General features: G+C 37.3%; 1 protein-coding gene across 1 annotated transcript in view; it reads left to right on the forward strand.

Moving 5' to 3' along the window:
- The window catches only part of MEGF9 (multiple EGF like domains 9), an 84323-nt gene that overhangs the window by 37879 nt on the left and 21076 nt on the right, over nucleotides 1-25368 (forward strand). The window contains exon 2 of the mRNA XM_082843528.1: nucleotides 4259-4460. Within this exon, the coding sequence (XP_082699654.1) occupies nucleotides 4259-4460 (202 nt within the window). The remainder of the gene's footprint in view (nucleotides 1-4258; nucleotides 4461-25368) is intronic.

Genomic DNA, 25368 nt, shown 5'->3' on the forward strand with positions numbered 1-25368 from the left:
AAGGGCATATAATCAATAAATGCTCTTTTTTTTCTCTCTGAAACCATGTCCTACACCCTTTTGTTTTCATCGTTGTATTTGTAGGCACCCATGTTGGTAATGTATGGAGCCCAGCATATGAAGGATACGCTGTTCTTCTCTACCTGACCCACAGCTTAAATTCCTGAATGTCAGGACGCTAATTCTATTTCACAGACATTGTCCAAAACTGACATGGTAATAAACCTAATCCCAGGCTTTCAGATCTCATCACAAAGCTGTGGCCTGTGAATCTGGCCATCTAAATTGTGTTTCTATTATTTTATTTGGAATCCCTTTCTTCCAGCTATTGTAGTAATTATTTCGGCACTCCAAACGGCTTCCAGTTTATGTGTTGGGCCTGAGTGTTATAGGTACTGTATTATGCCTGTTTACAGATGAGAGAAGGAAGGGACAAGGAGGTTAACTAACTTGCCTAAGGTCATAAAGTTAGTAAGTGATGGAGCTGGATTTAAACCTGTAGCTGTCTGCTTCTACAGTCTGTGCTCATATCTGCTTCACTTTACTGCCTTAATCTTTAAATTACTGTTGTATGAGGGTCATGGGTGGTAGTTGTTGCCATGGGTTCAAACAAGGGGCAATAGAATTAGAGTTTATGGAGGAGTAAATTTCAGCTGATTCTTGAAATAAGGGACAGATTTAAATATGTGGAGAGGAGAGAACATTACAAGGAGCACAGAATGGGACTGAAAAGAGTATGTTCAGGGGATAATGAAAAGGCTGAATCAGTTCTATAGAAATAATAAATAACCAACAAACTTGGTTACTACTGAAGTTTTATCCATAAGACTTGATTGAAAAAAATACTTAGTTTTTTGGGCTTCCCTGGTGGTGCAGTGGTTGAGAGTCCAACTGCTGATGCAGGGGACAGGGGTTCGTGCCCTGGTCCGGGAAGATCCCACATGCCGCGGAGCGGCTGGGCCCGTGAGCCATGGCCGCTGAGCCTGCGCATCCGGAGCCTGTGCTCCGCAACAGGAGAGGCCACAACAGTGGGAGGCCCGTGTATTGCAAAAAAAAAAAAAAAACACAAAAAAAATCTTAGTTTTCATCTCAAAGTTCTTAACAGTTTTACTAAAAATGTTATTCATTGGGAACACTGATTCACATTTTAGATGGAAGCACATTAGTAAAGAAATAATAGAATAAAATTTTCAGTCTTTATTATAGAGTTTTTTAGTCCATTCATTTTTCTTGAGCTAATTCTGCCCACACCGGCACAATTTGCTTGGTTTAACTTGTGATGAAATTGGTCCAGCAGGAGGAATTGAATGTATCTTGGAATTCTGCCAGATTTTGGAAGAAAATGTTATTTTTAGCATTCTGGTCAATTTTGGTAGAGTGAAGGCCTTGCCATGAAGTTGTTATTGGCAGGTTTACAGACCACTAAACACGGTTTCCTTATTTACAAAAACCACACACACACACACACACAAACCAAGAAACTAGAAATAATGTGAAAACATGTAACTCTGTCACAGAAATGTCATGCTTATGTAGCTTAGTAAAACTAAGAATCCTGATTGAGACGGGAAGCTTATTCCTTTCCTAAATTTGGGGCTGAAGAAATCTGAACTCTCCTCTGGGTTTTGTAACTAATTCACCACTCAAGCTTAAAATATACATAAAATAAACAAATCACTTACATATTCATTCATTTGGTATATTTACAAATTAGAAGAGGTGTGAAGAGCAGAGAGATAAGCTGACACCAAAGGTTAGGAACTGAAGAAGTGTGGGCCAAGAGTTGGTCAAGTGAGAATATCTTTGTGGAATCCTTTGTTTGGACTTGTGTGCATAAGCTATTTGTGATGACATAAAGAATTTTGAAGGTTAATTTCGTTGTCTAGAATAGAGAAGCAAACTTCTTTATAGCTTTCTTTTTAAGACTCTGGATTTGCAGTTTATCCAGTATCTTTTTAAAAATCATCAAAAGTTATGTTAAAGATTTTTTCAAGCTAAACTTTTATCTATATGTATAATGTCATTTTATATATTGATAGTTCCTTACTTAATTCAGAAGTATAATTTGTCATAGATTTCTCTGAGCTTTTTTTTTTTTTTGTGGTACGCGGGCCTCACTGTTGTGGCCTCTCGCGTTGCGGAGCCCAGGCTCCGGACGCGCAGGCTCAGCGGCCATGGCTCACGGGCCCAGCCGCTCCGCGGCATGTGGGGTCTTCCTGGACCAGGGCATGAACCCGTGTTCCCTGCATTGGCAGGCGCACTCTCAACCACTGCGCCACCAGGGAAGCCCTCTCTGAGCTTTTTAAACCGAGGTCCATAGCTACTTTGGAATGGGGGCTATTCCTAAAATATGTACAAGGTTTTATCTGCAATTGACTTTAACTACATGTTTCTGTATATGGTTAGAAAGTCCTATGTTGATACTTTGTCAAACTATGTGGAAAATACTTTCTTCTTAATAGAATGAGTATAAATAATAGCAAAAAACAAATCCTAACTGACCTTTAAATGTATCTGCATTAAAAAGCTAAAGCCGTTAACACATATATATGGAATCTAAATTTAAAAAAAAAAAATGGTTCTGATGAACCTAGGGGCAGGACAGAAATAAAGACGCAGATGTAGAGAATGGCCTTGAGGACACGGGGGTGGGGGGGCGGGAAGCTGGGACGAAGTGAGAGAGTGGCGTGGACGTATATACACTACCAAGTGTAAGATAGCTAGTGGGAAGCAGCTGCATAGCACAGGGAGATCAGCTCGGTGCTTTGTGACCACCTGGAGGGGTGGGATAGGGAGGGTGGGAGGAAGATGCAAGAGGGAGGGGATACAGGGATACATGTATACATATAGCTGATTCACTTTGTCATACAGCAGCAACTAACACAACACTGTAAAGCAATTATACTCCAATAAAGATGTAAAAAACAAAAAAAATCTAAAGCTGGGACTTCCCTGGTGGTCCAGTGGTAAAGAATCCACCTTACAATGCAGGAGACATGGGTTCGAGCCCTGGTCTAGGGAGATCCCACATGCCGTGGAGTAACTAAGCCCACATGCCACAACTACTGAGCTCGCATGCCACAATGAGAGAGCCCGCGTTCCACAAACTACAGAGCCCACGCGCTCTGGAGCCCACGAGCCACAACTAGAGAAGAGAAAAACCCACAGGCCACAACTAGAGAGAAGCCCGGGTGCTGACATGAGGAGCCCGGGCGCTGCAACGGAAGATCCCGCATGCCACAACTAAGGCCTGATGCAGCCAAAAATAAATAAATAATAAAATAAATCTTAAAAAACCCCCATGGAAATGATTTTTTTTTTTTCGGTACGCGGGCCTCTCACTGTTGCGGCCTCTCCTGTTGCGGAGCACAGGCTCCGGATGCGCAGGCCCAGTGGCCATGGCTCACGGGCCCAGCCGCTCCACGGCATGTGGGATCTTCCCGGACTGGGGCATGAACCCCTGTCCCCTGCATCGGCAGGTGGACTCTCAACCACTGCGCCACCAGGGAAGCCCCTTGGAAATGATTTTTTTTTTTAAAAAAAGCTAAAGCCAACTACTTCTAAATATTTTCATTCAAAAAACTGTTCGAAATATCTAAAGAAAATGTTTATTTTCTAAATCTTTTAATTTGGGAAAGAGATTCAAATTGTGATTGGTTTTAACCCACTGATCAGGATGCCCCTGTAAACGTTCTCACCTGGGATTTATTGTTTGTCATTTCCTCACCTTAAAGTTGCAATTCTCCGTTAATTTCTTCCTGGGAAGAACATACTAGTTCATGATTCCAGCTGTAGCACAATCTTGTCTGACCTGTATAAGTTACCACAGTCAACCGTCTGTGCTTTTACTGCTATACAGCGGGATTATTTATTATTTAACATGTAGTCATTTCCAGCATGTGCTCTCAGTGCCATGTAGATAAGCATAGGCCCTGCCTTTGGAGATTTCTAATCCAGAAAAACTAGTAATATACAGACCCACCCATACATTGGAGTATAGGGTAAGAGGGCTAGAAGATAAAGAGTGCTGAAAAAGAAATTGAGAATGTTAGTTTTATAATTAGTTTATATACTTTACTGTATATAATTCCCAATTTAAATAAACTAAATAGGATAGAAAGTGAATTTGAACTAGACTTAATTTTATCCATCCTTACAAAGTTGTCATGAATATTTATTAAGAAAAATAAAATAGAGCTCATTTTATTAGGAAAGCATTAAACCTTAATTGATATCTCTTTCCCTCTTTTCTTTGCAGGATATGTATGTAACTGCTCTGTGGTCGGAAGCCTGGATGTGAATCGCTGCAACCAGACCACAGGGCAGTGCGAGTGTCAGCCAGGTTATCAGGGTCTTCGCTGTGAAACCTGCAAGGAGGGTTTGTACCTGAATCGTACTTCCAGGCTCTGTCTGCCATGTGACTGTAGTCCACGTGGAGCCCTCAGCATACTCTGCAACAGGTAAGCAGCAGAAGTTGAAGGTAAAATTAATTTTATTTTATCACACACACAAAAAGGCCTCTGCTCTCAAGGACCAGACTGGTTTAAATAAAGGAGCCATAGATTTACAGAATATTTCACATATTTTTATCATTTTGTGAATTATATTTGATGTCAAGATTTAAAAGCTTCTAATTTACTGATTTAGTTCTTCAAAAGCACCTCGGTAACCAATTTTGCCTTGTAATAGTTTCTCTAAATTTCATGGAAAAAAAGTATTGAGAAAGCAGTCTGCTTCCTGGAAGCAATAACTTCCAGGCATTTCCAGTGAAAATGTCCTTGTTATGTTTATTAACATACTATTAGAGTTTCAGGAAACTTATTCTTTGGTTTATTTTTTCTCTTTTCAAAATTCTAAAGCTGTTTCTTTGCACATGTAAGGCTTAAACTTGGTAATATCCTAATGTCTTTAATTAGTGTGAAAAAGACTGGTTTCACTCTATGTACCAGTATATACGTTTTGGGGGACCAAAACTAGATTAAGCAGAAATTGTCTGGAAATTACCTTTAAAATAGTAAATTATTTGTAGGTGACTTAATCTAGTAGAACAGTGCCCTGTAATCTAAGGATCTGCCTTCTACTCCACTGAAAGTAATTATCATTTGACCTTGTGTGAGGTACTTAGCTTTCTGTGGACCTCAAGTGAAAAAGCTGAAGAGGCAGTGTTATGTGATGAAAAGAACAGAGCTTTGGGATCAATCTAACCTGGGTGTGGATCCAAGATCGGCTGCCACTTAGGAGCCTTGTGATTTCAGCAACTTATTTCACTTCTCTGCACCTCAGTTTCTTCTCAAGGTTGTTGTGAAGGTTAAATGAGTAGAATCTATGTAAAATACCCAGCACACCTCACTCAATTAATTCTGGTTTCTTTCAATTTCAGAGGAATATTGTTGGCTTGATGAGGGAGTATTTTTAAATAATCTTTAGCTCCTTGGCAGAAAAGTTTCTTTATACTTAGCAGTAGATACTTTGGATGCTTTATAAAGCATATAGTACAGGGACTTCCCTGATGGTCCAGTGGTGAAGTCTCCGTGCTTCCACTGCAGGGGACCTGGGTTTGATCCCTGGTTGGGGAACTAGGATCCCACATGCAGCGCGGCACAGCCCCCCCCAAAAATTGTATTGTACAATACTGTATCATATTGTACTTCTATTAAAAATATAGATGTGAACTTAAGAAGTTTATAATTTCAAATACGACAATAATCGATGTTTATGATACTTGGTATTTTTAAATAGTTAACTGTCTAAATCCTCATAGCAACTCCTTTTATGTAGGTTATTAAATCACAAAGATAGTAAGTGGCAGAAAAGGAATTCCAAATTTGGTCTTCCAGTACTAAGTCCAGTATTCTTGTCATCATGCCGTATAGCTTCTATAATGAGAAAACTGATAATCACTTTGTTACTTGAGTTTGAGAATATAACGGTTGCTTACCATTGCTCCCTTTACTCCCCTAAAACATGCCGACACAAGTTGTATTCAGAAGGCCCACATTTCTTACCATTTTAAAAGATGAGATTTGTATAATTTTGTTCATTCTGGTACCTAAAGGCATGTCCACTACTTTTTTTTAAATAATATTTATTTATTTGGCTGTGCTGAGTCTTAGTTGCGGCACTCAGGATATTTGTTGTGGCATGCGGGCTCTTCGTTGTGGTGTGTGGGCTCCTCCCTAGTTGCAGCGTGTGGGCTCCAGAGCACATGGGCTCTGTAGTTGCGGCATGCAGGCTCTCTAGTTGTGGCACGTGGGCTCAGTAGTTGCTCCATGGCATGTAGTTCCCCGACCAGGGATCGAACCCACGTCCCCTTCATTTGAAGGCGGATTCTTAACCACTGGACCACCAGGGAAGTCCCCTGTCCACTACTTCTTTTAAAATAAGATTCTGCAAACACGTTTGCTTTGAGTACTTTTGGAAAGATAAAAAAGTGTTTACTTCTAGGCCAAACTACCTTATTAGAGGAGAAAGAAATGAGAAGAGTGAGAGAGAGTTCGAAAAGCTGGAGAAGAGGGAAAAAAGTAATACTAATGTTTATGTAGTATACTGCTGTTTTCATAGGTCTTTTACAAATTACTTTTTATTTATCTTTTCCCTGACAGTGAATGTCATCAAGTGACATAGGCTAAAACACCATTCTGAAAATAGGTAGTAACTATAAAGTAGTGGAAAAGTGCACTGGACATTCGAAAGGCTAGGGCAGGGGTCTGTAAACCAAATCCATGAACCAAATCCAGTCCACTGCCTGTTTTTGTAAATAAAGTTTCACTGGAGCACAGAAGCCTCATTTCTTGATTGTTTTGGCCCCAAGGATAGTCATATTAAAATTTTGAGATAAATCCATAATTCTTTTCTATGAGTTACTACAGAGTAATATTTAATTAAATTTTAAAAATAATATTATTTCAAAATGTCAGGCAATTTGTCAGAGCAAGCAATGCATCACAAAAGTCATTTAAAAACTTGTACTTAAAGAAAGTCATTAGAAGGAAGGCATGGGAGCTCAGAATCCAGCTCTAAGCACTGCATTTCTTTTTCTTTTCGACTTTTAATTTTATTTTATTAAAAATGTTTTTAACATCTTTATTGGAGTATAATTGCTTTACAATGGTGTGTTAGTTTCTGCTTTGTAACAAAGTGAATCAGCTATACATATACATATATCCCCATATCTCCTCCCTCTTGTGTCTTCCTCCCACCCGTCCTAGCCCATCCCTCTAGGTGGTCACAAAGCACCGAGCTGATCTCCCTGTGCTATGCGGCTGCTTCCCACTAGCTATGTATTTTACATTTGGTAGTGTATATATGACCATGCCACTCTCTCACTTCATCCCAGCTTACCCTTCTGCTTCCCTGCGTCCTCAAGTCCATTCTCTACATCAGCGTTATTCCTGTCCTGCCCCTAGGTTCTTCAGAACCTTTTTTTTTTTTTTAGATTCCATATATATGTGTTAGCATACAGTATTTGTTTTTCTCTTTCTGACTTACTGTCACTCTGTATGATAGACTCTAGGTCCATCCATCTCACTACAAATAGCTCAATTTTGTTTCTTTTTATGGCTAATATTCCATTGTATATATGTGCCACATCTTCTTTATCCATTCATCTGTCGATGGATACTTAGGTTGCTTCCATGTCCTGGCTATTGTAAATAGAGCTGCAGTGAACACTGTGATACATGACTCGTTTTGAATTACAGTTTTCTCAGGGTATATGCCCAGTAATGCGATTGCTGGGTCGTATGCTAGTTCTATTTCTAGTTTTTTAAGGAACCTCCACACTGTTCTCCACAGTGGCTGTATCAAGTTACATTCCTACCAACAGGGCAAGAGGGTTCCCTTTTCTCCACACCCTCTCCAGCATTTATTGTTTGTAGATTTTTTGATGATGGCCATTCTGACTGGTGTAAGGTGATACCTCATTGTAGCTTTGATTTGCATTTCTCTAATGATTAGTGATGTTGAGCATTCTTTCATGTGTTTGTTGGCAATCTGTATATCTTCTTTGGAGAAATGTCTCTTTAGATCTTCTGCCTGTTTTTGGATTGGGTTGTTTGTTTTTTTGATATTGAACTGCATGAGTTGCTTGTAAATTTTGGAGGTTAATCCTTTATCAGTTACTTCATTTGCAAATATTTTCTCCCATTCTGAGGGTTGTCTTTTTGTCTTGTTTATGTTTTCCTTTGCTGTGCAAAAGCTTTTAAGTTTCATTAGGTCCCATTTGTTTATTTTTATTTCCATTTCTCTAGGAGGTGGGTCAAAAAGGATCTTGCTGTGATTTATGTCATAGAGTGTTCTGCCTATGTTTTCCTCTAAGAGTTTTATAGTGTCTGACCTTATATTTAGGTCTTTAATCCATTTTGAGTTTATTTTTGTGTATGGTGTTAGGGAGTGTTCTAATTTCATTCTTTTACATGTAGCTGTCCAGTTTTCCCAGCACCACTTACTGAAGAGGCTGTCTTTTCTCCACTGTGTATTCTTGCCTCCTTTATCAAAAATAAGGTGACCATATGTGCATGGATTTATCTCTGGGCTTTCTATCCTGTTCCACTGATACATGTTTCTGTGTTTGTGCCAGTTCCATACTGTCTTGATTACTGTAGCTTTGTAGTATAGTCTGAGGTCTGGGAACCTGATTCCTCCAGCTCCGTTTTTCATTCTCAAGATTGCTTTGGCTATTCGGAGTCTTTTGTGTTTCCATACAAATTGTAAGCACTGCATTTCTTACTACAAGAAAGGAAGTTAAATTGACATGAGACTTGAGAAACAGAAATGGGAAGTTGCAGGACTATGTACTTTGGCAAGAACATATGGGTGAACTCTGAGGAAACACCTCTATGTTCTGCTCTGCTATAAATTATATGTGGGTAAGTTAAGGGAAAAAGGAAATTGTAGGCAAGTAGTGTGATATGTAGCAGAAAGGAGGTGGAATCTGAAATTAGTACTTTGATTCCATTCTTGATTTAGCCACTTACTAACTGTACAATCTTGATCCTCAGTGTTTTCTACCGTGAAATAGGATTCATAAATGTAGCATGAAGAATTTTTGTGAGAATTAAATTGTGTGTGTGTATACCCACTTACATTGTAACTGGCACTTAGATTCAGCTCAGTAATGCCCCAGTAGTTGAGTCTGTTTTTATTTTATTTTATTTTATTTTATTTATTTATTATAAATTTATTTATTTATTTTTATTTTTGGCTGCATTGGGTTTTTGTTGCTGCGCATGGGCTTTCTCTCTAGTTGCAGCAAGCGGGGCTACTCTTCGTTGCAGTGCAAGGGCTTCTCATTGCGGTGGCTTCTCTTTGTTGTGGAGCACAGGCTTTAGGCGCATGGGCTTCGGTAGTTGTGGCATGCGGGCGCACTAGTTGTGCCTCGTGGTCTCTAGAGCTCAGGCTCAGTAGTTGTGGCACATAGGCTTAGTTACTCCGTGGCATGTGGGATCTTCCTAGACCAGAGCTTGAACCCGTGTCCCCTGCATTGGCAGGTGGATTCTTAACCACTGCACCAACAGGGAAGTCCCCTGTTTTATTTTTTTAAATGAGGAATAGAATTGGTGGCTCACAAAAGAGGAGAATTAAGTCACCCAGTCTTGGGTGTGAGTAGGGGTTGGGATATCTGTTTCTGTTGGTAGGCTAAAGAAGAAATTGTTCACTGTAGAAGAAAAAAAAGTTTAGCTTATTTTCTTCCATTTTAAAGAAACCCATATATGCTTTTTAAAATTGGACATTTCATACTTTAGAATAATAACAGCTAAAATGAATTGAATGCATGCTAGGCACTATCCTAAGGCCTTTGCAGGTAGTGATTAATTTAATCCTCACAGCAACCATATCAGGAAGGCACTATTATTATTATTCTCATTTGTACAGGAAAAGAGTTGCAAGTTAGGTAATTTGCCTAACTTATGATATAGTAGCCAGTAAATAAGAGTTGGAATTGAAACATATACAGTCTGGATCTATAGTATATATTCCTATCCATTATGTTGGTATAGCCCCTCTCGAAATCTCAGATATTGAGCAAAGTGAGTGAGTATTGTAAGAAACTTTGATGCTGTGGTGCCAACTACTTGATATTTTATAGGAATTTCTTCTGATTATATAGTTGGTGCTATATAAATAACTCTTCTTGGGAAAGAGTAATCCCAGTTTTAGCTTAGTAGACATTGAGAACGTTAGAGGAAGTTTATAAATATATGCTAAATTTCTAAGTAGAGTAGTTTAGAGTAGGAAAAAAGCAGGAATAATTAGGAAAGGATTCCCAGAGGAGGTAGGAACTGAGTTGTGCCTTACAGGTTATGATTTGGGAAGAGAGATGAGAAGAGAAAAAACATGTGAATCCAAGAGAATTTCCTAAGTTTATGCCATGAGATGAGAAATATGATCTCCTAACACATATGCAAATTCTCTTCTGTCATGACCTTCTTGTTCTTTTTTTTTTTTTAAATGAAAGTAGAATTGTGGACTCAATTCTGCCCAGATTCTCTGATACATCTACTGTCATACATCTACTATGAATGAATAGCTGGCTTTTTAAAAATTTATTTGCCTGTTCTTTTTGTTTTGCCTGTTCTTTATGCCCATATATTTCAGTGGGAGTTTGCCCCAGTGAGGGTAGAATTTGGCTGCAGGAGCCAGATGTGGGTTGAGCAATGTCTTTGTGTGCAAACACAAGTTCCTTTATGTACTGACAGATGGCCACCCCTCACATCAACAGTGGTGTTCCAACCTATTTAATTGGGAAGGATTTGGTCTACAATATCTGTCTTTTCACTTTTGCTTTTGGAATGCATTTCTAATATTTTCCTGGTTCACATTTGGACGTATGTTGAATAAATGAATGGAGAAATCAGATAGCATTTTATCTCAATAAAGCAGTATGCCTAGTGAGAGCCTGACTCTCTTAATATAGCCTTAGAATGTCATCAGGGTTGACTTATATGTAGGCAGTAATATACTGATTTGAGATTTTTTAATGTATCCATAGTAGGTTAGTATACAAGGTGCATCATTTAAAACTGTCTCTGTGAGATAACGAAGTTCTGTCGTTGCGTAATATCCTTTCCCATAAAACCTGTGGTTGCTGCTGTATAGTGTATGTTGAAATATTTACTACTTTGCATTTTTAATTATGGGAATATGCCCCAGGGAAGAGTGCAAAATTTTACTCATGAAATAAACTTAGGCTGAAATAAATGTCAAATAGAAAGATGACAAAATCGCCAAGACTTACATTCATATGGGGCTCTGAAAATCATCTGTTGTGTAATAATAAGGAGTAACAGTTGCTTGTGTAAACTCTTACTTATTACTTTGCCTGTAATTCTGGGACATCAAGAAAAAGTTATTTGATCACTAGAAACAATTAAAACTTGAGGAAACCTTTGTCATTTTATTCACTTATTTCATTTAACAGACATTGCATTTGCCAACTATATGTCAAAAGATATTATTTCTGTGCTCAAGGAACTTGAAATGGAAAGATAGAAACACAAACATAATATGAGTATTTATAAAGTACACAGGAGATTCAGGAGGTCTTGAGAGAGGAAGTTGCATTTAAGTTGAAATCTGAAGGATGAGTAGAAGTTTGCATGAAAGAACAAGCCATGTTTTAGTAGACTGCAAGTGGCTCACTGTTTCTTGAAGGCAGGGAACACTTGACAGTGGTAGAGAGGAAAGGTTGAAAAGATGAGATTTTTGTCTATTTGCTTACTGTTGTATCTCTAATACCTAGAATAGTGCCTGGTACAAAGTAGACTCAGTAAATACTTGATGAATGAACAGAATGAGTGAATGGTTAAGAGTAAACAGGGCCAGACCACGAAGGGCCTGATATGCCATGTAAATTAGTTTGTCCATTGAAGAATACTGAGTAAGGAGTAACATCGGATTTGCTCGTTAGAACAATTACTCCATCAGAAGTCTGGTGGATAGAGAGAGTGCGCTCAGGCAGAGAGACCATGGAGAAGGCTATCGTGTAACTCTCCAAGCAAGAGAAATTAAAGGGCTGATCTAAGGCATTGACACTGGCATTGGCAATGGTGCTGGAGAGGAGGGAACCAGCATAAGAGAGAAAATCTACAGAACTAGATGGTTGATTGTATTTATAGAGTAAGAGAGAGATAGATATGACTCCCATGTTTTTTGCTCTGGCTCTGGCACAGGCACATGAGTGAAGAGATATTCTATTAACTAGATAAAGAATACAGGTGGATAAGCAAGTTGGAAGGAGATGATTATGATCTTAGGCTTCAACATGTTCATTTTCTATGGGACATTCAGATAGTGGTGTCTGGTAGACAGTTGCACATGCATTGTGTGCCAAACTCAAGAAATCTTATAAACTAGCTAGCATATTCTTAGGAAAGGAAACTAGCATATTCTAAGGAAAACAAAGCAAAGCCTCATAGCTTTAATTTTACTTAAAAATAACTTTACTCAATACCCCCGTTATTATTCTTGCAATTCTACCAATCTCTAGTTTAAATTACCTTTTTTTTGTACACTTCAGTATTTTTTTCCTTGAAGGTAGAATTTTAAAAGGTAGCTGTCTTGGTCAGAAGCAGGTGACTGATCTCAGCCCTTATCCTATCGTGGTTCATTTGTTTCAGTAAATGTTTCTACAGTTCCAAATGGTTTATATCTTAGAAAATAAATCATGTAAAGTTCATGGTAAAACAGATTAGAATAAAATTTGAATGTTAATAAATAGCCAGACAGGGGCTTATTTAGAAAAGGCACTGAGTGCATTGAGGTTTAAGTGTAAATAATGCATGTCTATTACAGTTTGGAAAGCTCTATATGTTTTTCCGTGCACTCTGTGTTAAATCCTCCTTTCAATACACAACATGATCTGCCCTCCTGGTCTTCTAATTATTAACTAGATATCATCTGTAGTCGAATGAAAAAAACAAAACACTTTTTCCTCCTAGCTATTGGTGACCTTTGTGAACATTAACGTAACATGTCACAGTGAATTGATGTAGTTGCTGTTGATCAAATGCGTAATTTTTCCTAAACCATATTGCAGAATCCTCTGCTTCTTTCATTTTATTAAACCAGTTTTAGGTCAGTTTGGAATTTTTTAAAGAAATCTTTTAAAGTTAAAGTTTTATTATTGATAATATTAAAAGATTATTTATTTTGCTTCTTCTGAGAAGCTCCCCCAAATCTGTAGTTATATATATGCTAATACTACAGATAATCAAGTTCATATAAATGTAGTATTTGGTACCAAGGTATTTATTTGTTTAACAAATTATGTGCAGGATACTTTAACAGACCTTGTGGGAAATAAATAAGACAATGTGAAGACCAAAGGAGCTTCTTGTCTAGTAAGGTCATTAAGAAATACATACATACATACATACATATATATATAATACAAGGTAAAAACTGAGCCACATCATAAAATAGAAAGATAAAGTGTTAAGGGGATTAAGAAACTGGGAGATATCACTTATAGCTGGAAAAATCAGAGATGATTTCATTGAGGAGATAGCTTTGACCTCAGTTTGAAGGAAGGAAAGGATTTAGACATACAGAAGTGCAAAAGGTGGAAAAGAACATTACAGAATAGAAACAGCAAGATTAACATCTCAGAGATGTGCTTACACAGGATGTAAGGTGGAAGAGCAGTGGGGCAGAGGAGATAAATCTGGCAAGTCCTGCTGGGGTCAGGCCCCAGAGGGCCTTAAGGGCCAGACACATGACTTGGATTTTATTCACAGAGCAATTTTAAGCAGGTAAAAGATCAGCACTGTGTTCTAGCAGTAGTAGATTGGGTGGATATAAGTAGGGGGAGATCAGAGGCAGAATGAAAACTGTGAGATTGGAGAGACTGTGGAGAGAAAGGAGAATGGTCATCTGTCCCATGATAGTGTTTCTGTGCATAATTCTCTAGAAAGTTTCTGATTTTTGCATTAATACATGCACACAAATCTAAAGGTAGTTTGTGTTTCTAAGTGGAATTTAGGGAAGTGCTCAGTCCCAGGATTCCTTCTTAGGCCCATAACCTCACTGTATGCTTACCGTTCTTCCTTTGTTGCAGGCTGCAGGAATTGAATCTGCTTTCCTATGCTTCAGTAGTTGCTACCACCCACTGTATCCCATGGGATTTTTATTCCCTCATAAGCCTTGCTGCTAAGTGTCAAGCCATGTCCCCATACTCATGTTCTTTCTGTGTTGCTAAAAGTAAATCCAGGGGCCCTTTACCTTTTAAGCATTTTAAAAACTATTTATCTTTATAGAGAGGCCTGTGGGGGTAGCAAACAATAGATATGGGGAAGTTGAAAGCTTATACAACTGATAAACTTTCTGTGAACGGGCTTCAAGTATAGGCATACCTCTTTTATTTTACAATTAATTACTCTGACACTTATATGCCTCAGTAGCATAAATCCAGTGCCCTCTTTTTGCATCAATCCATTCCCCAACAATTAATTACTAATTTTCCAGTTGCTCTAGGAGTCAATCCCTCTCTAATGCTGAGTATCAGGGGAACGTGATTCTGATCAGTTCACTGATCTTGTTGTTTCTTACCCTTATATTGAATTTTGGGGTTGAGGCCTGACCCTGAACAACCTGACAGATGATGCTTGCTCACTACTGAGATGATGCTTTTACTGGTCCAGAATCGTTGGCAGCAACGCTTCTTTGAGGTAGGATGAACCCACTCCCTTGGTTCCAAGTTCCTTCAGTTATACTCTAAATTGGGACTCGGAAGTTATAGAGATTGTAACAACTGGCTCCTTTAGTTTATACGTGCAGCTACATCCCAGTGTATAAGCCAGTTCCAAGAGTACTGGTTGAGGACATTTTGTAGAATCTTTTACCTGACAAACTATAAGTCTCCCTTCTTCCCCAATACAAAAGGTCTTGTTAAACCCTTCTCTCAGGACAGTGGGGCCTCTTCACTCTAAACTTACTAAGGGAACCCTAACTTAAATGATTCTTTTTTTATTTTATTTTAATTTTTAACATCTTTATTGGAGTATAATTGCTTTACAATGGTGTGTTAGTTTCTGCTTTGTAACAAAGTGAATCAGCTATACATATATCCCCATATCTCCTCCCTCTTGCATCTCCCTCCCACCCTCCCTATCCCACCCTTCTAGGTGGTCACAAAGCACCAAGCTGATCTCCCTGTGCTATGCGGCTGCTTCCCACTAGCTACCTACTTTACATTTGGTAGTATATGTAAGTCCATGCCACTCTCTCACTTTGTCCCAGCTTACCCTTCCCCCTCCCCATGTCCTCAAGTCCATTCTCTACGTCTGTGTCTTTATTCCTGTCCTGCCCCTAGGTTCTTCAGAACCTTTTTTTTTTTAAATTTAGATTCCATATATATGTGTTAGCGTTTGGTATTTGTTTTTCTCTTTCTGACTTACTTCACTCTGTATGACAGACTCTAGGTCGATCCACCTCACTACAAATAATTCAATTTTGTTTCTTTTTATGGCTGAGTAATATCCCATTGTATATATGTGCCACATCTTCTTTATCCATTCGTCTGTCAGTGGACATTCAGGTTGCTTCCATGTCCTAACTATTGTAAATAGAGCTGCAGTGAACATTGTGGTACATGACTCTTTTTGAATTACAGTTTTCTCAGGGTATATGCCCAGTAGTGGGATTGCTGGGTCGTATGGTAGTTCTAGTTTTAGTGTTTTAAGGAAACTCCATACTGTTCTCCATAGTGGCTGTATCAATTTACATTCCCACCAACAGTGCAAGAGGGTTCCCTTTTCTCCACACCCTCTCCAGCATTTATTGTTTGTAGATTTTTTGATGATGGCCATTCTGACTGGTGTGAGGTGATACTTCATTGTAGTTTTGATTTGCATTTCTCTAATGATTTAGTGATGTTGAGCATTCTTTCATGTGTTTGTTGGCAATCTATATATCTTCTTTGGAGAAATGTCTATTTAGGTCTTCTGCCCATTTTTGGATTGGGTTGTTTGTTTTGTTGATTTTGAGTTGCATGAGCTGCTTGTAAATTTTGGGGGTTAATCCTTTATCAGTTGCTTCATTTGCAAATATTTTCTCCCATTCTGAGGGTTGTCTTTTTGTCTTGTTTATGTTTTCCTTTGCTGTGCAAAAGCTTTTAAGTTTCATTAGGTCCCATTTGTTTATTTTTGTTTTTATTTCCATTTGTCTAGGAGGTGGGTCAAAAAGAATCTTGCTGTGATTTATGTCATAGAGTGTTCTGCCTATGTTTTCCTCTAAGAGTTTTATAGTGTCTGGCCTTAAATTTAGGTCTTTAATCCATTTTGAATTTATTTTTGTGTATGGTGTTAGGGAGTATTCTAATTTCATTCTTAAATGATTCTTTACCCAGTCAGTAGGATCTGCTTGAAGGTTATTTTCTACCTCTGCCCAAATGGCAAAGCAATTGCAAACTTCTCTTGCTAAAGAAGAAAAAACCCACATATTTAATCTCTAGTTAAACATCTCTCTGATAGGACATTTTACTACACTTAAAAAGTTGAAAAATCTTATAAACACATAGTATTTTTCTGGGCTGTAGTTTGACTTCCTTCTGAGATGAAAATAGCACACAACACAACTTGGCAAATACTACTAACATTATTACTACCACCATCAACCCCAGAATGAACAGCATTAACATTTACTGATTATTTACTATGTGCCAAACTAAGTGCTTTATATATACTATCTTGTAAGGATAAAATAACAACTGGTTGAAGTGATATTATTCTCATTTTACAGGTGAAGAAACTGAGACTTGAGTAATTTGCCCCCCAGCAGACAACTAGTAAGTGGCAGAAACAGACTCAAACCAACACCTGTCTGACTATACTGCCTTCAGTAGTTCCCAGAGTTTCTTAGTTGAGCAGCTGAACCTCTGCTTATTTTCCAAATAAGCGTGGTAACCATCCTAGGTTTAGCTACCATATAGACAGATTCCTAGCATGAAAAATTATCCTTTGAGTGGTAAAGATAACATCATCAGTAATAAGTCATGTGAGTATCCTGTACTCTCTGATATGATGAAATGAGAAGGGCATGTTACCTCTGTGACATACCTTACCCCAAATTCATTACTCCAGTCTAATCATGACAAAACATCAGACAAACTCAAATTGAGGAACATTTTACAAAATATCTGACCAGTACTTTTCAAAAGCTTCAAGGTAATAAAAGACAAAGAAAGACCAAGAAACTATCAGATTGGAAGAGGCTAAGGAGATGAGTAAATGTAAGGTAATATCCTGGATTGGATCCTGGAACAGAAAAAGAACCTTAGTGTAAAAATTAGGAAAATCTGACAAAGTCTATAGTTTAGTTAGCAGCATTGTAGTGATGTTAATTTTCAGTTTTGATGAATATACCATGGTTACATGAGAAGTTAACATTAGGGGAAGTTGCGTGAATGGTATACAAGAACCCTCTGTACTATCTTTACAACTTTTCTTTAAATCTAATATTATTTCAAAATAAAAAGTTAATAGAATTGTTATTTGGAACAGTCAGTCAAGGGAATATGGATAGCATTACTGTCTTATTATGAGGGCAGAATTGGTCCTGGTGACATTTTTAGCCTTAGATCCATAAGAGGAATCAGGATAAGGAAATAAACTTACGTTGTTGTCATGGAGATCTGCCATTTTAGATGTATGACGTTGTGGTTAGAATATATGATCAAATTCGTAGCCTACTTTAATATTTTAAATATCTTCCTTATCTAAAGTTTTAAAAGAAGAGCTTCTAAAATGTTAGTAGACTTAGGCTAAAATAGAAGGACGCTTGTTCCCACAGAGAAGGCTTTGTCTTCGCCGGTGTCCCTTGAAAGAAAATTAAATCAGCATGACTTTCTCCGTCTCAGATGGTTTTTTCATAGCAAGAAATATGTTTCCTGTAGGGTAGAGAGAAATATGGGACTATTCATCTTTTTTCTCCTTGGATTTGATTTCCACTCACAATATCTAAATTTCTCAATCCCAGTTAGAGATTTGGGCTTGAAATTTCTCAAGATTTCCTTTAAAAAGGAGCATAAGTGCTTCAGCCATGATAATTTTGACATTCAACATATATAGGACTAGTTTAAAATTATTAATTTCATTATTATTAAAAATCATTATTATGCTTTTTTATTTATTAAGATAATTCTCTGGTATGATATATTCCATTAGTTTCAATAATTTGGGATTTTCAAGCTTGCCCCTGTGTTTATAAATTCAGTAGGTTTCCAGAGAATGTTAATAACTAATATCTGTAAAGTCATTTACAAGTAATAGTGTTCTTTTCTCCTGTACATTTTCTCATTTGATTCTAACAACAACCCTGAGAGGTAGGTAAAAATTGTTATCCACCAAATTACAGATGAGAAGTAATATTTGAAAGGTTACATGATAAGCCCAAAGTTGGATATCTATTACATTCCAGAGTGAGAAGAGTCATCTCAAGGTCTTCTGACACCATATCCCATGTTCTTTCTGTTGCATTAAACTCCCATGTCTTGTACTTCTGGGTAAGTATACCCCCCTGTGCTCGAGGTCAGGAGTTCTTAACCTAAGAGGGGAAGCACATGAAGTGTAATGGTGAATCTGTGCATTTTTCTGTGGAGGAGGTCTGCAACATTCAATCGATTCTCAAAGAGATCCGAGATACCATCAAGTGTAAGAAGTTTTCTGAATACTATACAGGAAGGGCAAAGATGTTCTTCTCACATTGCCAAAAGCAGTAATGAAAATACGGCTTATATTATCAGTACCAGAATCCCTTCGTCTCTTCTGCCAATTCCCAACACATACACTACAACCATCTCTTTAATTTTTATTTTTCCTGGTCTTGAGTTGATTTTTTTATAAGTTCTACAGTTAGATAGAATGTCCAGTAAAACAGATACTATAGGTATTTGAAAGAAAGTTTTTGCAGGGAAATAGTTTTAGCTTTCTTGACTAAACTGTTTACCTAAGGAAGCTGCATAATTTAGCAGGAGGATCAGAAGGAAACTAACATCTAATGAACACTGTTGAACCTCTGTGCTTGATGCTTTACACATATAACCACTCTGACTTCTCAGAACAACTTAGCTATCTTGCTCTTAGAGGCTAAGTTACTTAGCAATATGGCATAACTAATAAGTGGCAGAGCTTAGATTTGAGACTAGGTCTGTCTGACTCCAAACTTCTCCCCACTGTACCCTAAAATAGAATGGGCAAGATTAGATATGGCAGCGGCTCAGTGTAAGTGAAGTTCTGGGTGTGGTTAGCATGATTCATCCACCTGGGAATTGGCTCATGGAGACATAAATCTAGAAGTCAGATCTGGACACAATGAAAATAAATATTGCATAGAAGACAATTTGAAATAATGAGAGTATGTGTAGAGAATCATTTGAAAGGTAGGATTTAGCACATTAATGAATATCAAAGCTGAGTCCACCTGACTTGCTGGAGCCTAAATGGCAGGCATTTGACATGCAGGAGATCTGAAAACAAGTGTCATGGACCTAGCCATTGAGGTGGGAAGTGGGGAGTCAGGGCAACTGGGACCAGGAGCCAGGCATTGAGAAGCTAGGGACAATAGTTGTAATTCAGTCATTGAGAATATAGGGGACTGAGGTCAAAGGAACCAGTAAGCAAATGGAACTTGATGACAGATATCACTGAGGCTGATTGCTGTAAGTACCCTCTCCTTAGGTCAGAACTGATACCAAATAAAGGGTTCAGCACTAAGCCTAGAGGTGGAAATTAAGTCAGGGCTAAGAGTATTAAAAGTAGGGAGTGAAATAAGAACAATGACATTTTTCCAGTTAATCTAGTGCAGTGGTTCTCCAAGTATGGTCTTCAGACCAGTATCAGCATAACCTAGGAATTAATTAGAAATGAAAATTCTTGGGGCCAGCCCTAGACCTATCTGAATCACAAATTCTGGGATAGGGCCGGGCAGTCAGTGTTATAACAAGCTTTCCAGATGCATGCCTAAGTTTGAGCACCACTGATCTAGTGGACAATGTTGCCCCCTAAAACCTAATGTCAACTTATATGCAGGAGAAAACCAGAAGGCATTCTAGCCTCTGTTCTTTGTTTATATAAGGATTATAAACATTAAAGAGGCCCTTTTAGCAGGGTCGTCATAGAATATTGAAGTTAAGTAAAATAGCATTTTCTTTGAGGGCTAGTAATTTTATTTTTATCTGCTCTTCTTTGTCCTGCTTTAAAGAACAAACCCAAGGGATCACTGTCTTCCAAGGTTGATTGACCCATCATGGACCAGTCATTAAATGTCTTATTTTGCTCACCTAGAATAAATATCCTATTTCTAAGATTCTAAGAGGTTTATTTAAATGTGATATAAAGCATCAGGATTAGGTGCTTGGAAAATATTTAATGGACTAAATTGAAGACAGTGAATAGTGCACTGAATAGTGCACTTAGAAGGCATCAGAGTTAATGAAGAAAGGTACATAGATTTTGGAGCCAGATTACATAATCATTAAACAAAAAAGTTTGAGTGTCTATCATGTGCCAGGCACTGTGCTAGGCCGTGGGAATACAGCAGTGGAGAAAAACAGATAAAACACCCTGATTTCATAGAGCTGACATTCTTTTGTTTTTTAAGAGCTGACATTCTTAATGGGGAGAGAGAGAATAAACAAGGAAATAAAATATATATTATGTTAAATAGTAAGAGATATTATAATTTTAGATAGTGTAGCTAGCCAAGGCCTTTTTGAGAATATGACATTTGAATAAATAACAAAAAGAAGTTAGGGAGCATGCCATGTGGATCCCCTAGGGAAAGGGTATTGCTAATAGAGGGAACAGCAAGTACAGGGTTCCTGATGCAGGAATATGCCTAGCATATTTGAGCAAAAGCAGGGTGATTGTGGCTGAAGTGATGTGAGTTGGGAGAAGGGGTTAGGGGAGTACTAGGTAAAGCAAAATATATACACAGATACTCAAAATACTGTTCTTTCAATATATCTATATTTTCAAAAAATTTTATGTGAAAAATGGGGGGGAGGGAAATAAAGCTATAGTAATTAAGACAGTGTGGTATTGGTTCAGGAATAGACAAACAGATATATAGAACAAAAATGAAAGCTCAGAAACAATCCATGATTGTGAAGACATTTGACATATGGCATAGGAAGTATTAAAGTATAAAAGTATGGACTTTTCTATGAATTGTACTAGAACTTTGATTATCTGTAAGGAAGAAAATGAGATTGGACCTCTAACTTTCTTCATATGCAGAAATAAAGATCAGGTGGATTAAAGACCTACATGTGAAAGGCAAAACATAAAGCGTCTTGATGACCTTGAGGTGGGGAAGGATTTCCTAAGCAATAATGTTAATGTTATGACAGTACTTACATAGTCTTTACTATGTGTCAGGCACTGTACTATATGCTTGACACATTAAGTTAATCATCACAGCAAACCTATAAGAGAGGTACTATTATTTTCTCCATTTTATAAGTGAGGAAACTGAGGCACAAAGAGTTTAAATGATTTACTTAAGGTCATATGGCTAGTAGGTGATAAAACCAGGATTTGAATCCAGGTGGTTAAGCTCCAGAGTTCATATCTTAACACTTCATTAAACTACGAAACTTATGAAAAGAGTGGAAAGACAAGGCACAAACTGAGAGAAGATAATTGTAGCACATTATACTGATAAAGGTTTGCTTTTCCAGGAATACATAAAGAATGTGTACAAATCAATGTCAGAAATACTTGGGCAGACTCTTCATAGAAGAGGAAGCTTAAATGGCTAATAAACATGAAAACATGTTCCAGAAAACATGGTCCATCTCATTAATAATCAGGAGAATGCAATTTAAAACCAGAACGTGATACCACTTCAAGCTGCCAAATTGCCCAAAATTTAAAAAGTTGATGACATCAAGCATTGGTGAGGATACAGAGCAATGAGACCACTATTCCACTAGTAATGGGAGTGTAAATTGTCGCTACCACTTTGGAAAACAGTTAGGCATTGCCTAGTAAAGTTGATCATGCACAAACTATTACCTTGCTGTTCCATTCCTTGGTAAATACCCTAGAGAAAAGCATGCTCATGTGTACCAGAAGGGACATACAAGAAGGTTCACAGAAGCCTTTGGTATCCATAATAACAAATGAAAACAGCCCAAATGTCAAGAAGAATGAATAAATACATAGGGTTATATTCATATGATGAAATATACAGCAGAGAAAAATGAATGACTACAGCTATACAAATTTACAGTGATGAATTTCAAAAACGTAATATTCTACTGAGCAAGAAAATAGTGAATCAAACTATTCATAATTATTTTTATTAATGAAGCTTAAGAGCAGGCAAAACTATATATTATTTAGTAATACATAGTAAGTGGCCCTCTTAAAAAGCTAAAGAATGATTAAAACTTAGTTGCTTCTGGGGCAAGAGAAAGGGTGCAGTTGAGGAGGGCCACTTAAGGGGCTTCAAATGTCTCACTAGTGGGTATCAAAGTTTTGAGTTTATTGTTCTTTAAATAACTCAAAGATGATTGTATTGTCTTTAAATTTGTCTACTTCTGTTTTTTTTTTTTAAATAAATTTATTTATTTATTTATTTTCAGCTGCTTTGGGTCTTTGTTGCTGTGCGTGGGCTTTCTCTAGTTGCAACGAGCGGGGGCTACTCTTCGTTGCAGTGCACGGGCTTCTCACTGCGGTGGCTTCTCTTGTTGAGGAGCACAGGCTCTAGGCATGTGGGCTTCAGTAGTTGTGGCTCGCGGGCTGTAGAGTGCAGGCTCAGTACTTGTGGCGCACGGGCTTAGTTGCTTTGCAGCATGTAGGGTCTTCCTGGACCGGGGCTTGAACCCGTGTCCCCTGCATTGGCAGGCAGATTCTTAACCACTGCACCACCAGGGAAGCCCTAAATTTGTCTACTTTTGAAAGAATATTTCATAATTTAAAAATGAAGACTGAAAAACTTTTGCAAAATTATATCAATAAAGTTGGTAGGGGGAAAAAGAAAGCTTTGCAAGGAAACTGGCTGTTATAGGGGCATTTGCAAATAGTGCTAGATACAGGTAGGAAACGAGCTCCTAAGTCTTGTCATTGTATTGAGACAGATCGGAAGCAATGTCTTATTTCTTTGGCAATTGTTTTAAAGTCTCATTCAACTGAGGAGATATTTAAATGACTGACAACTGAGCCAGGAGAAGATCAACATAAAAGCTTCTTCTAGGAGTATTGCAAGTCTATAGAGATGAGCACATTAAATCCTTCTGAATTGCTTTCATTATGTACATAGAGGTAATCTGTAATATACAAGAGAGAGAAAAAAACATCGTATTAGCAGGCAGACCTAGGCTCTGATTCTGATTATTCTCTGGCTGTGTGACCTCGAAAATTGAGTCGTTCACACTGCTGATTTTCTAACAATTGGGGATGTTGACAATATTAGTATTTTACCATATATGGAGCTACTAATATTCGGAAGACACTTAAATATGTAAATTTAGCCAATGATTACAGTCTTTTGAAACAGGGCTTATTATTCTTATTTTTCAGATGTGGAAACTTAACTTGCCCAATAATCAAACAGCAAGAAAGTGACAAAACTGAAACTAATGAATGTCATATTGTAAGGACAAAATTAAGTAATGCATAGATAAATATTGCTCTATGCACTTTATTTATAACCCCATAGTAGGAATTCAATAAATGTTAATATTGCCCCCTGACCACTCCACCCCGTACAGGGTTCAGAACACAAAGGCTTAGTTAGGACTTACTTGGTCTTCAGTACTGTTGATATCAACATTTTGAGTTAAATAGGTTTTTGTTCGCTCATCTGGAAACTAAGCCACCACTTATGCTGTCATTTCTGTGAGAAAATGAGTTCTAAATTCTAAGCGCTACAAGTTAATTTTTAGAACTCAGCGTGAAAACAAATTAAGTATTAATAATTGTTGTTTTACTAAGCAAACCTTTTACAGTGGTTACAAAAGAATACAAATGTTAACATGTGAGAAGCATCATCTTTTCAAGAAGATGATACTGGGACTTCATGCTTTTTCTGTTTTTAAAATGACTTCTGAAATGCAGAAATCACTGTCAAATAATGGAGTAATTGTGTGGGTTTGTGAATTCTTATGGCTATATTTCTTCCATTTAAAAAAAAACTTTCCTAGTTTAAGTTTGCCCTCCCAAGTTGTGGCTCTGGAAATATGATACTTTTATTTTTTTTACCATTAAGTTTTACTTCTGGCTTTTCAAATAAAATTTTAAATTTGATTTTGGTAAGACCAGCTATCAGAAAATATTTTTACACTTAGGCAGTGCCCTTTTTGAGTATTAAGAATTTCTGTTCAAATATGAATTTCCTCTAAACATATTTTAGACTCGAAAAAACAAGGAATGTTTAGCATAATAGCCCAATGTTTTCAACAATAAAGCTATCTTCTTTTTTACTCCAGAAAAGGAGCTTTGCTCATTGCATAATGGTCTTTTCCATGATGGTAGAAAGACAGAGGAACACTAAATGCAAATAGTCTTTTGCCAAAATGTCTGATTATTGAGTTTCTTTCACAAAAAGGAGAAACTATTTTTTTCATTACCTTTACAAACTGTGAGCCAAACATGATATTAAGGATTGTTAATAACTTTTCATGTTGTTTATTTTCCCATGTAAAAGCTTTTTCTGGTTAGAAAAAGCTAGCTGCCTTTTAATATTATTTTTAATATATTGGGAGAGCTTGCAATCAGCAATTTTCTAATTTCAGACTCTGTTTTAACTAGTAGTTTAAGTCTCTTCCTAAACTAAATTGCTTTTAGTTATTAAAAGAGGCAGAAGAAGAAAATTGATACATTTAATTATCTCTTTTTCTGTTTCTTGTTCTTTCCATGTCAGAGTGACAACATGTAAGCTGTCTCAGGAAGAAGGAAGGAGGAAAAGCAAGGCTTCTGAATAAATTAATTTCCCCTAATTAGAACTATACCTTTGTAGTTACTCTGTGACTGTTTGAATTAAAATTGATAACATTATATATAAAGGTATGCCATGCACATAATTTATACCTTGTAAATCTTAGGAAGAAAATAGACAATGTTTTTGATAATGTAAAACATGTCAAGACATTTGGCAATTTAGAAAAAAGTTAACTCAATTAGCTAGTTGGTACAAAAGCATATCAGTTCTTGCTGGCTTTGGTCCCACCTAATGTAGGATTTTGCTGATTCTTTCCCTTCTCAATTTTTAAATTTTCTTTCCAAAAACTGTTTCTACCATGTGTTCATAATGTGCTCTCTTTTCCTAGCCACATTTTTGCTCCAGATTAGTAATTACCCCATAAATTCTTGCCATTTTTCTAGGTTTGTTAACAGAATTTTAAAAGTAAATAATCTTGTCTGTTTT

Source organism: Leucopleurus acutus, assembly GCF_964270905.1.
Source record: "Leucopleurus acutus genome assembly, chromosome: 7".
In the NCBI taxonomy this organism is placed as follows: Eukaryota; Metazoa; Chordata; class Mammalia; order Artiodactyla; family Delphinidae; genus Leucopleurus; species Leucopleurus acutus.